Here is a 13,319-nt window from a genome sequence, read left to right on the forward strand (position 1 = left end):
ACGTATCGGACGTAAGTGTATTTGACACTATTTTTCTTTGTTTTCTTATATTAAAAGCTTGTATTATTTGCGATATGTTTATTTTTGAAAGATAAATTGTTATTGTGGAAATGAAATACGTGCTCCCTTTACGTTCGTTCGTACCTTTCGTCATTTTGTAAGAAAGCTCTAATAAAACATATTATACTAGACTATATTAGAGTGCACATGGTGATATATTAAAATCAGTATATTGCCTGACAGCCGAAGTGATATAACATTAGTTGTATCTAAATAGATTTCTAATTAGTTTTTGTTTATACATTTTGTATTTTCCTTACTTTTCTAAACTTAACGTTATCTTAACATTTTATTTAAAAAAATATTCGTTTAAAAGAAAATATAAGATTATGAATTTAAGAGACAATTTCTGAAATCAGAATATACTATTGTAACTTTTGTATATAAGAAAACAAATTATGTATACCATATGTTGTTTAGGGTTGGATTAACTCTGAGCTGTGTTATGGATTTGTCCAAATATCCCTTGGATTCACAGACATGTCCTATACAGATAGAAAGTTGTAAGTATAGACATGATGTTTCATAACCATATGTTTTAACTGTGAATATACGTGTTTTCTATAAAAAAAAAACGGACTGCTAGCTTACAAACTATTTAGGTTTAAGATATAAGCCAATAAATAATCAAAGCATTATTCCATTGAAAATAAACATTTTTCCAATTGACTTTTGCATGTTACCTCAGATGGACCTTGACCTGACATACATGTATGTCTTAGAATTGTATTGTTTTAAAACTTGAATTTAATTTATGCAATTTGTCTTGATTTGTACTTTTTAGATGGATATACCGTTGACAATGTCAAATTTAATTGGGAACCCATTGAACCAATCGTATTTGATGAAAAAGAACTTGCACAGTTTACTCTTTTTGACGAATATGATATTAAAAGCTGTTTTAGGCGTAGTAATACTAGTAAGTACTTTTTGTCTCTCGACATTCTTGTTAAATATTGTAAGAACGACAAGACACCGGAAGGCTAATAATGCAAAAGTGCTGTTTAGATATAGGCATGTTTTCTTAATATAGAGTTTGAATTGCTTATTCCTTAATATTTTGAAAGTTATTCTAGAAGAAAATAGTTGTGGCTTTTTTATCCTTGATAGCTATTCAGTTGTTTAACGTGCATTTAATCTTTTGACAGTAGTGAGATGAGATGGGAAATATACTAGTATAGAACTAACTTCAAACTCGCAAGTCGAAAATAAAATGACAACACAATGGCAATAATAATAGACAAACAACAATATACATGGAAATCTTAAGATTAAGCAGCACAAACACAAACAGAAACTGAGGTTGATCTGATGAGGTGCTCCGGACGGCTAAGCAGATCCTGCCTTTCCAGATAATTTTTAATTCCTGATATAGCTTGAAAAGAAGTTTCCTTTGTAATCATCTACTTGACTTAAGTTTTTTAAATAGAAAAAATATATATGAAGGAACATCCAAATAAATCATAATTCAAGACCTGCTTTTGTATATAAATAATTCGGTTTCTTATACGAAAACATTTGATTGTCGCCCTCTGATTTTTAATACTGGTTTAATCAAGAAGCAGATACTGGATGCAATCTGTTGATTTGTTTCCCATTCCCTACAACGTTCTTTTCTACCGTGTTAAGGAGAACTGTGTACAGAATGCACATAATTTTATTGTTTCAAACATATACGGTCGTATAGTATCACACAAACTTATCTCATAGATACTTTGTAAATTGACAAAGAGCTATATATATATGTCCGATACGCGTACGGTCTGAATATTCATATGGTCTGAAACATAACAATTGATATTTAACTTAATTATTTTCATTTGAACTTACTTACATTTTTTTCTCTTGCTTTTTTTGTCTTTTAGCTGGAGAGTTTGCATGTCTGTTAGCCGAACTGCATCTTCAAAGGAACAGGGGATATTACATCATACAGATTTTTATTCCCAGCATTCTTATTGTCACGTTGTCATGGGTATCATTCTGGTTAGATATTGATGCTATTCCAGCACGAATCTCACTTGGCGTGCTGACTGTTCTCACCATGACAACACAAAGTGCCGGTGCACGTGAATCTTTACCAAAAGTATCATATGTTAAGGCAATAGATGTCTGGATGTCAGTATGTTTAATCTTTGTGTTCGCTTCATTGCTGGAATTTGCATACGTGAACGTCCAAGCAAGACGAAAAAACAAAGAAAATAATTCTACAGATAAGAAACATGTAAGTATATAGAAATATTTCATCTTTTTCTTTATTCTATTTTTAGTTATACATTTGTAGTCTGAGTTGTTATTCTAATTGTTTGAATATAATTAAATTTCATATTGAAAGAGGGGACATTTTACATCATTTTTCATACTTTTCCTGCTGACAGGTTAAAATAGATACTTGTGTGAAATAGAATATAGAATCAAAAGAATGTAAAAGTCAACCCATTGGTGGCCTTCGGCTGCCTTCTATCCATTGGTCGAGTTTTTGTCTCTTTGACAAATTCCCCATTTCCATTCTCAATTTTAGAATGTGTTAGCATATTTTCGACAAAAATAATGCGATGAATTACTAAATACTCGTGAATAAACAATATACTATACTGAAATGAGGAAAAACAAATCACCACGCTATTTCAAAATTGAATTGTAAAGTTAGGTAAATCCTCATTTAATATAATATAACTTTATCAGTTAAGCCTATTAATGTACACATTTATCAAACTGAATATTTTTGTTATTTAGGTAATATGTATTTTTGAATAATAAAAAAATAATAATAAAAATTATGTCATATTCTTATTCTATAGTTTCGATTAAAAAATGAAAAAAGTTGAACTATAAAATCTAATGACAAATGTCTCCTCGTGTAATATTTTCAAGTACACACTGTAAATGAATGAATACTAGTATTTGTTTTAATCTTATCATAAGTAATGTGAAGTAACAGAAAATAAAATAAAATATATGGGGTATCATTAATGACACAAATCAAATACAGGCACAATTAAAAAGCAAAAGAACAGCACTGTTATTGCTGTTCTTCATCACAAAGACACAGTGATGCTTTCAACACAGAACCAAAAAATCTCTCACTTCAATTATGTGAAATATTAAGAAATAAATTGTACACACATGTGTAAAAAGAGTTATAATCAACAACTTTGATTGTTTAGCAAATGTTTAATATACCACCATTTAAAGCGTTAATTTCATACTACTTCTTATGTCATTTCAGTTCTGTCGGAGTGATAGTGTACTAACGGATAGAGTAAAGGCACGACAAGTAGACAAACTATCAAGGCTTATATTTCCATTGGCATTTATTATATTTAATTTAGTGTTTTGGATTTATTATTTGGTTTCGTAAATATATTTTGTATTCTATATTTAACATTCCATGTTTCATTTAGAACGGTGCCAAAGATGACGAGAAAGATTAAAATGAAAATATAGGTGTGTAAACTGTGATACTTTTGCTATAATTTATTTGCACTTTTGTATACAATTGATTTTATTAAAAAAATAAAATGCACTTTAGAAGTAAACAAATGTATGACATAGTTTTATATTAGCATATTCAGTGTATTTTGGTCTGATTTCAGTGACGGCAATGTTCTCGTTCTTCTGGATCACCCCATCTGATTTTTTCATTAGATTTCATTTTGATCATTTTTTATTTTAAATTTTATTATGCGTCTCTGCTTTATTGTTAGTGTCATAGTGGAAACTTGACAGTCAAATCTGACCTGTCTAGAGACTAAAAAAGAGGCAAAAGATACCAATGAGTCATTCATAACTCATTAGCCGAAAGTAAACTGACAACGTTGTGTTGCTCACGTTTGTTCAAAACCAGTAATAAATCATATGCGGTAGGCCACTTTAAGGTAAAAGAGGACTAGATAGTAGTTACGACAATTGGAACAGTTGTCATTTTCAAACAGATATTCCATATCAGTCAACCAAAACATTATAACGTCTGTAAAATTTATGAAGGGTAGATTCTGAGATAGATTTAATAGCTTCCATATGAGCAACCCTCTATCAAGGAAATCATGATAGGAAATAAAGCCCCTAAATAACGTTTCAACAAGGAGATATATATACTCTACTCCGTATCAGGCACTTGGAGAATCTGGCTACATAATAAACGACTTTATAATTGGGAAGCTGCAATCATCTCTTGTGTAGTAAATTGTTGTTTTAACCGACTTGCATTGTCAATTTCTAGATGTAAGTCAAGATACAAAGCAGACTTAACTTACTGTTGCATTCTGTATCTAAAGTCCAATAGTTAAGCTCAACATAGTCACCTACTTTTGAATCATATCTTGAGAGAATGCATGTACCATATTTGTAGAGAAAGATAAAGTTAACAGATGCTGCTTACTTCTTTCCTTAATTCAGCTACTTCTATTTTCTTATATCGAACAATAGTGCTTACAGTAGTTTTGGTTACCCCTCGATAAGATTACTTAAGCTGTAATTGGTAAAACCTTTCTGAATTTAGGTCCCTAAACATGCCTAAGCTCTTGAACTTTGTTCTTAATTGTACCCTTTTATCTATGATTGTAGCTTCATGATTTAGTCTTTTGTATAAAAACGCACGTTTTGTGAATATTATATTATGCATTGGTCAAGTGTTCTTTTTAGTGTACATGCTCTGCTGAAGATATTTGTAATGGCCGATGTAAGTTCTACTTACTGATTTTGATATGGTATTTTATCCAATCAATTGGCGATTTGACAATACTATTGATAAAATAAAGTGCCAGTGAAAAAGATATAAAAGTTAATTTAGAAATAATCATGGTTTATATCTCCTTCTTGCTTCCCCTTAATAGATAGAACGGTTGCTTCCTTGCCTTAAAAATGAATGTTTATTTCTAATGCGAACAGAAAACTCATCTTTATAAAGCGTCAAAATGTTTGTGTAACTGCAAAGTGATATTACAAGCTCACGTCTTTTTTGCATTATCTATGTCAAATTGAAATACAACATTAAAAATGTCTATTACAGACTGTCTGCATAATTGTTTTGATTTCCATTATAGAATCGATACTAATTACTTTATGAATGCTTCGTGATATAGCTCAATGTTTATGTTTTTAAGTAAAAACTGCTTTCATAACAAAATGGATGCGTTATAAAGGTAAAATAACAGAAATACAAAACTCAGAGAGAAATTCAAAACGGCAAGTCCCTAATCAATTGCAAAATCAAAAGCTCAAACAAATCAAACGAATGGAAAACAACTGTCATATTTCTGACTAGGTACATACATTTTTGTACGTAGAAAATAGTGGATAAAACCTTGTTCTTTAGCTAGTTAAACCTCTAACTTGTGTGACAGTCGCATTAAATTCCATTATATGGACAACAATGTATGAACAAAACAAACAAACACAATAGAAAAATGGAGAACAGTAGTCAACATTGTGTTATAATTTTTATCACTATACAAAAATATTTCATAAAAAAAACCCAAAAAGACGTAAAAACAAAGCACTATACATATTTGTACTCGCTACGAATGAAAATAAAAGCTCGGCAACTTTCTTTTTTTGTTATATCTAAAACTTACAAAATAAATCTACATTTCCTACATTGTACGTTTTATTCATCTTTTAAACATAGCAAACAAGAAAACTAATTAGAAAGAATAACACATTTGGTTTCTGAATTATTGATGACCTAGACTTTCCTCTTAATAATTGATGAAACAAGATAAGAAAGAGTAATAAAGGTTCAATCAATGTCGTACCATGTATCTTAAAATTCTTTAATGACAACAGGATGTTTTCTACATAACCAAATTGAAGTGAATTAGTGTTAATTTTTCTTGTTTCTTGTTAAGCTCGCAGATTAATAACCTTTTTGTTTTACTTCCAGAAAAGGAAAAAGTGAAATGAAAAAAATCTAACGTCTTCAACATAGTTTAAAGACATTTATTCTATAAGTTTATTAATCACCTGAATGACACCTGAATGATGAAGTGAATTATTTTACAAAATATTTCTAAAACACCGTTTGTTCTGTTAGGTTGCATTTTTTCTGTAAATATGAATCTGTGATGGGTCAAACCAACACTGGAACTATTGCTAAATTATTATTTCCATTGCTGAATTAAGATACGGATCGACAGTGTAATATTATTTTGCTTGTTCAAATTTTGAGAATATTGCAATACACTACTATCTTGGTAGGGTCTTCGACTCCGGCGCAGAAGCTGGTCAAAGGGTCGAAACCTCGACCGGGTTTCACCAAAGACGATCTTAAATAGCAAGTTCAAGTTCTGCTCATCGTGTCGTTCTAGTACAAGCAATCTAAATATATACCAATTACAGTATCCTATAGTAATCTATGATCGTTCATAATGTCATTCCGTTACTTTTTTTGGTTGCATTTATCTCGTGAATAAACTACGCTCTGACGTCACTTTTCACATTTCACAGCGTACAAGTAAAAGCCACAATCGCTTCCAACTCGTTTGAAAAACATGAGATTCCTAAAGGTATGTATGATTAAAAATAAATAATTAGTTCTTAAAAGTGCCATTTTCCTTAACCTCTTTTGAAAACATTTTTCAACAAGTCTAAAATCGTATTTATAGTGAGGAACAGACCCAGTGCGGCCATTCACCTTTTTGTTTACATATTTTTCAAGGTCAGAACTCATATCCGTTTCCTGTAAGGCCAACCAAATTGTTTTTTACGGCTTTTGAAAAAAGCAACCACCTTACATTATTCTATAAATTTTACGGGAAAATATGTCAAACTGAGATGAGAAAATCATGAATAACAACTAAATCAAAATGGTGGAATGTGCAATTAAAACCGAACATGAAAGTACTTCAATAAAAATAATTGTAGAAAACATGTACTAAAAAACGTACATTGAAAGTAGATATAATATTTAAATAAATAAAAATATTTCCATTTAAAACATTTTTTGAGTTTTATCATGTTTAAAGGCAAATTATACCTAAACACATATGAAGTCAAATGTTTTACTGATTTTTTTCTGTCCTTTTTTTTTAAACACAAATAGGGAAGTTAAATTAAAAACTTTTTGTATTATATTTGTAGATCAACCCAGTTCATCAACCAGGGGGAAAGGCAAAATACAGGACTTATAGTCCAACATCTTTAATTAATGCCTACACTGCAGTTAAGGAAGATAACGTATCAATTAGAAGAGCAAGCATTACTTATGGGGTACCATTTCAAACATTAAGAGACCGCATAACTGGTATTGTTGACCCAGAGTGTTGCACAATGGGCAACGGACCTTTTTTTACTTTAGACGAAGAAAGCAGGCTGGTTTCACATCTGAAAGAAATGGCCCAACTTGGGTATGGTTACAATAGACAAGAAGTGGTTGACATAGCAACTGACTACGCAGTTATGCTAGATAAAAAAAGTAAAAATGAAAAACCCTTAACCCTTACCTGGTTTTATGGAATGCTTGGACGATGGCCCGATCTTAAAGTTGTAAAACCAAGGGCATTGGAAGTTGCAAGAGCAAAAGCTGCCAACAAGGAGAACATTACTAAGTACTTCAATGAACTTGAGAAAGCCCTTATTAAATATGATCTGATGGACAAACCTCATTTGATTTACAATGTTGATGAGAAGGGTGTAACCATCAACCACAACCCATCAAAGGTAGTATCAGGAGTAGAGACATCACCGCAGGAGGTTACATCTGGAAAGGGTGACACCGTGACTATCTTAGGGTGTGGAAATGCAATTGGCAATGCATTACCCCCTTACTTTGTCTTCCCAGGACAGAGAATGAATGATCAGTTGCTGGAGGGGTCTACACCAGGAACAGTTGGCACTGTCTCTAAGTCGGGGTGGTCTAATTCGGACCTGTTTATGGATTTCCTCAGCAATCATTTCAAGAAATTTGTTCCAGGCAATGGGCATGTGATGTTATTGTTAGATGGACATAAATCTCATGTTGCTGTAAGCACAATTGAATGGGCAAACCGTCACAACATTGTAATACAGTTACTTCCAGCACACACCAGTCATCTTTTGCAGCCATTGGATGTAGGTTGTTATGGTCCTTTGCAAAATATGTACAACAGCATATGTCACAGAACTATCAGAACAAAACAATGTGCACTAACTCGTTATGATGTTTGTAGCATGGCATGCAAAGCTTACGGAAATGCCTTATCAGTCAGTAATTTGCAGTCAGCTTTTAGAAAAACAGGCATTTATCCATTCACAAAAGACATTATTATGGAATTACCACTGACACCGTCAGAGGCTTTCGTCAGTGATATTGTAGACAATGAAGAAGCGTTAAACAGTGCTGTAGTTGAGAATGTGAATGATAGTGGAAGAGAGGGAGTTATGAGTGAAGAGGAGAATGTGGGTGTTGTAATTGAGGGAGAGGTTGGTTTGGAGGTAGGTAGGAGTGGTGTGAGTGATAGAGATGAAGTTCAGAATGATAAGGAGAATGACAGTGTTGTAAGTGTGGGTGATAGAATGATAGATGTGGCAGTGCAAGAGAAAGGAAGTAAGAGTGATTTTTTTGTACAGAAAATAGTAAACATGAAAAGAGTGAAAGGTGAGAAAAAAAAGAAGAGAAATGTGTTAAGTAGAATCATCAGTGGCAAGACTGTGACAGAGGATGATGTGTTAGAGAGGATGAAAGAGCATGTGAGTAAGAATCCTAGGAAGAATGTTAGTGAAAGTGTGACTGAAAGTGGTAAGAAAGGCCAGAATGGATCTGTGGGAAGTAAGAGGAAGAGAGGGCCTGAGAAGAAACAAACAGCAAAATCTTTAAAGAGTGGTTCTCAGAAGCCAGGAACCAGTGGAGTGAGTAGATGTGTGAATGAGTGGGCAATTGACAGTGAGAGTGAGAGTGAGAGTGAAATAAGAGAGGATGAAAAGTGCTGTGTGTGTAAGAAGTTTGTTCCAGAGCAGGTGAGGCAGAGTAGCAGTTTGATTTTTACAAAGTGGGCACAGTGTGAGAAGTGTGAGAGGTGGGTGCATCTAATTTATTGTACGAAAGTGAGAGTGATAAGAAGGGGTGATAGTTTCATGTGTGTGTTTTGTGAGGAAAATGTGGATTAATTGATAAATAGAAAAAATAAAAATCATATTCTGAAACATTAGTGTATTCATTTAACAAAGAAACTGTTTTGATATTAATTCCAAAAAATCATAATTGGTGAACTCTCTGAAAATTTTCATTGATTTTTATTTTCATGGTAATAAATGATGTTCCAGGTTACATCAATTCCCAAGTTATTGAAAACAGTTTTAAAGAACTGTTTTACAAACAAATAATGTAATTGCCTTAGACTAATAAATCCCCTAATTGACAATAGAGCAATTTGATTGGGTATAACGGAATGAGGCGTCACGTGGTTTTGACGCCATTGGAATTTGAATGTAAACAAACACGATAAGGAGGGGTAGCATGGAACAACATCGAGCATTCAGTGCCTGATAAACAATTATGAGTAACCAAGCTTGACGATGCACGGTAATAAAAAGACAAAGCTAGGTCTACAGAAAAAAAATATTAAAAAATGTCCTTAGGATAACGACTTACCATTACTTCAGGATATTGTTTCATTTAATAGTGCAGGATCGATACACCCCGTTGATGGGCTATACGTCCACGAAAATATAATCAGACTAATAGTCAGGTTTGTTCTGAAATTATTTGAAACACACTTTATATTTATAAAAATAATCTCGTGGATAAATTGTGTTATTTAAAATTTATGATCTGAGATAAAAAAAAAAATCCTTCAGGCAAAATTTACCTTTAATGAATTTCATATACCTTAGTAGCTCTTTTGATGTTTGTGTGTTGCATCTACATAAGCGTTTCGAACGCTCATGTGTTACCTAGAACATATATTGTTTTCATATTTCTTGATATAGCCTACTATGAATGTAAACAAAACAATCATCATTAACGCATTAAGAGTATTTTTGAATCATTGCATAACAGTTGATAGGGTTATTTGGGGATTTAAAATCAAAATAAGACACTGGAGATTTGAAAGTCTTTTTTATGAGAATCATCATCTGATTTGTGTGTTTTATCCTTCAAATCAAAACCATGGTTTTAAAAGGGTTTCTTATTAACAATATTTGTTTGGATAAGTTTTAGTTTTAAACAACGTTAACATTACGTTTTATTTTATCTTTAACAATCATATATCCATTATTTGTTTTTAATGGCCTGCTTTCATGTTCAGACTTATTTGCATGTGATATATAATTACTTTCTTCTTTTAAATCAACTCATTGTAACACATCTAGATGGAAACGTCAACTTTATAGATTTTCAAATGCTATCTTTCCCACATGGATAACATTTGCTATAAATGAAAACATTCGTTATTTAAATATCATGAAAAATAACCAACTGGAACAAAGTAAACTATATCTTATGTAAGAACTTATCTGCTATTACCACGTATAACACCTCCATGTTTTTTTTTCACATTAGAAAAGTAAGACAAGATAATCCAACAGACACCACAGTTATATAATTGATGTTAGGACCTCACATACAGACTTATTTTTATAAAGAGATATACCTAGACAACTTTATAAAATATTGTTTCATATCATATCGGCATATTTCGCACTTGAAAAAATGGAAATATTTAATGTTTTTTTTCACGCAATTGAATGTGCCTGTATTGTGGATGCTTCGTTTGTTCCCCGTGAATTCGCTGGAGGCTTATGTAAAATTCCTTGCATATTCAAACATGAAGTGCAGTTGATATACATTCCATGCTTACATTCAGTATGAATGCAAATAAATTCTTACAATTTGCACAACCAAACTGGTATGAGGTAGCAATATGGATACTATACGAAGAAAATGTTATAAAGTCATGTTAAAAAAATTATATTTAAACCTTTAGCGAGGCTTTTTACAGTGTCCGTGTATCTATCAAATCTTATATTATACATTATGAAGATACTTTTGCTATGCAGATTGTACACGCTGAAAAGTCTCTTCTATCTATTTTTAATCATAATTGAAAAAAGGTCAAGGTAAAACAAACCTACCAGACAGACATGTACAGCTTACTATCATTTCATTCCACAATAACGTTGACATGACGCTTTTAATGTGCCTGATCAAACCAACAAACCATAAAAAAGTAACATTAACCAATGAACCATTAAATGAGGTCGAGGTCAGATGAACCCTGCTAGACAAACATTTAACAAAATTCATAAATTACATACACCAAAAATAGTTGACCATTAGTTATAATATCTGGTTAACTGACAATACCATAAACAAATAGCATTGATTAATGATGCATACTACAACAAGTATTAAAAGACATGATGATTACCGATATCTCAAAAATACCGAACTCCGAGGAAAACTCAAAACGGAAAGTCTCTGGTAAAATGACTAAAATCAAATGCTCAAACACATCAAACTAATGGACAACACCTCTAATATTCCTGACTTTGTACAGAATTTAATTATGTAAAAATCATGTATAATGTAATGTGGTTTTATAGCTGTCTAAACGGTTCACTTGCTTGACAGTCGCATAAATATTACCAAAAAAAAAAACAATTACTACAACAAACCTTTCCATTCTTAGTAAAGTTCTTAGTAAAGTTCTTCTGTATTCATTATGCCTTAATTATAAGATTGCCATTTTATTTGGAAAATTTAGAAACTTCAATATTATCCAAAGTTCAAGAAAACATCCACGTACTTGGATTCCAGCCTTAACCTTGCGTCTTATATATCCAGTCAGTCATTTTACGACAGTCTAACATTTACCAAACACACTCTAATTTACGCTAGGACCTGGCAATACCATAATAACGAACTACTAAACTTAACGTTAATCTCTCAAACGAGCTCCTTAAGTAATACTTAAGGTGGTATGGGTGTCTTTCGCCATCTTGGATAGTAAGGCAAACAGTGAATTTTCATTTAAAAGAACGAATTTATAGGAGTATTACTTATAAATATATTAATAGTTTTACAAGTGTAAATTATTTTTGTCTATTTTTTTATGTTCTTCAATTTGCATTTTAAGGGAAGGTAACTCTGGAAGAGTGCATTTTCTGAAGAAATCTACATGGTTATTTGCTATCTGTATTTTTTGCAGGAAAAAACTTACTCAAAGCATTTTTCAAAAGCCATCTTCTCGTATTTTGTTTTTTCATTTTAAAGTTTAGTTAAGCTTCTAAGCAATCACATAATGAGGATTTTACCTGGATAATCCATGCGAAATGTGTCATTTTTTCACAACCTGTAGCTTGAGCAAATGCGCGGTACCTATCTTTTTTTATTATTATAGTGTTGAACATATACTAGTCAACAAAAGAAACGATACAAGACTTTTTTTTCAAATTAAAGATAAAGTTTTCCGTTCATTTGACCAATATTGAAGGAAGTAATACTTAATCATTATGGAAATATAAATCCGTTTAAAAAAAATATTTTTTTGCTTTTGTGACGTTTTTCCGCGATTTTTTTTTTTATATAAAATTTACATAAAACGACAATTTAAAAAACAGAAGTTCCAACTAATGATGCCAACCTCTCATTTAAAGGTAAAGACAGTGTTTGCCATCGATTTGTTTTTTAAAATCATACATAAATCTTCGTTTATTAGTTAAGCAAAGTTCGGCCCCACGAGAAATAGTTAAAATGTATACATTATCAACTGATTTACCATAAACAGTATGTGTAAAGTGATATTCAAAAAGCGGTAACAATCTTAAAAATATAAAAAAAAACAATATTTCAACCCATTAGTTACAACATGAACATAACTTGATTAGCATATTGAATATTTTTAAACAAATTTGAAATTTTATTTAGTACTTAGAAAATTATGTGTCGATTTTTTATTTAACTTTCCGCAAAACTAATTTACACCCTATGATCGTTTATACGGAATTTAGATACTTTCCGAAAAGTTTTGATTTTCATTATCACATGTGCATACATTGGAAATGAAAGCTTTTTAAAAAAGTGTATATCATTTTGTTTTATATGTAACACTTTTTGATAAATTTTATTTCAAAGTCGTGTATCGTTTCTTTTGTTGACTAGTATATATCAATTTAAACTACGTTTTAACAAATCAGGAACACATTCTATCATTTTGAATTTTTACTCCTATACCACCTTAAGACCGCATGTGGAGCAGGATCTGCTTACCCTTCTGGAGCACCTGAGATCACCCCTAGTTTTTTGGTGGGGTTCGTGTTGTTTTCTATGTTGTGTCGTGTGT

The 13,319-nt window shown here is 31.6% G+C and overlaps 2 protein-coding genes across 3 annotated transcripts in view; both read left to right on the top strand.

The window, feature by feature from the left end:
- LOC143085576 (glycine receptor subunit alpha-2-like) overlaps positions 1–5,070 on the top strand; it is a 43,687-nt gene extending 38,617 nt beyond the window's left edge. For both annotated transcript variants that reach the window (XM_076262021.1, XM_076262022.1), the window contains 4 exons: positions 481–563; positions 845–979; positions 1,926–2,281; positions 3,287–5,070. In XM_076262021.1, coding sequence (XP_076118136.1) covers positions 481–563; positions 845–979; positions 1,926–2,281; positions 3,287–3,418 — 706 coding nt within the window. In that variant the 3' untranslated portion in view covers positions 3,419–5,070. The remainder of the gene's footprint in view (positions 1–480; positions 564–844; positions 980–1,925; positions 2,282–3,286) is intronic.
- Positions 5,071–6,415: 1,345 nt separating this feature from the next.
- Positions 6,416–9,414, top strand: LOC143043006 (uncharacterized). Its single transcript, XM_076215502.1, has 2 exons — positions 6,416–6,563; positions 7,138–9,414. Exons 1-2 carry the CDS (start codon positions 6,549–6,551, stop codon positions 9,139–9,141), a joined length of 2,019 nt encoding a protein of 672 aa, XP_076071617.1. The 5' UTR covers positions 6,416–6,548; the 3' UTR covers positions 9,142–9,414.
- The last annotated feature ends 3,905 nt before the right edge of the window (positions 9,415–13,319 follow it).

The sequence above is a fragment of the Mytilus galloprovincialis genome, chromosome 8, assembly GCF_965363235.1.
Source record: "Mytilus galloprovincialis chromosome 8, xbMytGall1.hap1.1, whole genome shotgun sequence".
NCBI lineage: Eukaryota > Metazoa > Mollusca > Bivalvia > Mytilida > Mytilidae > Mytilus > Mytilus galloprovincialis.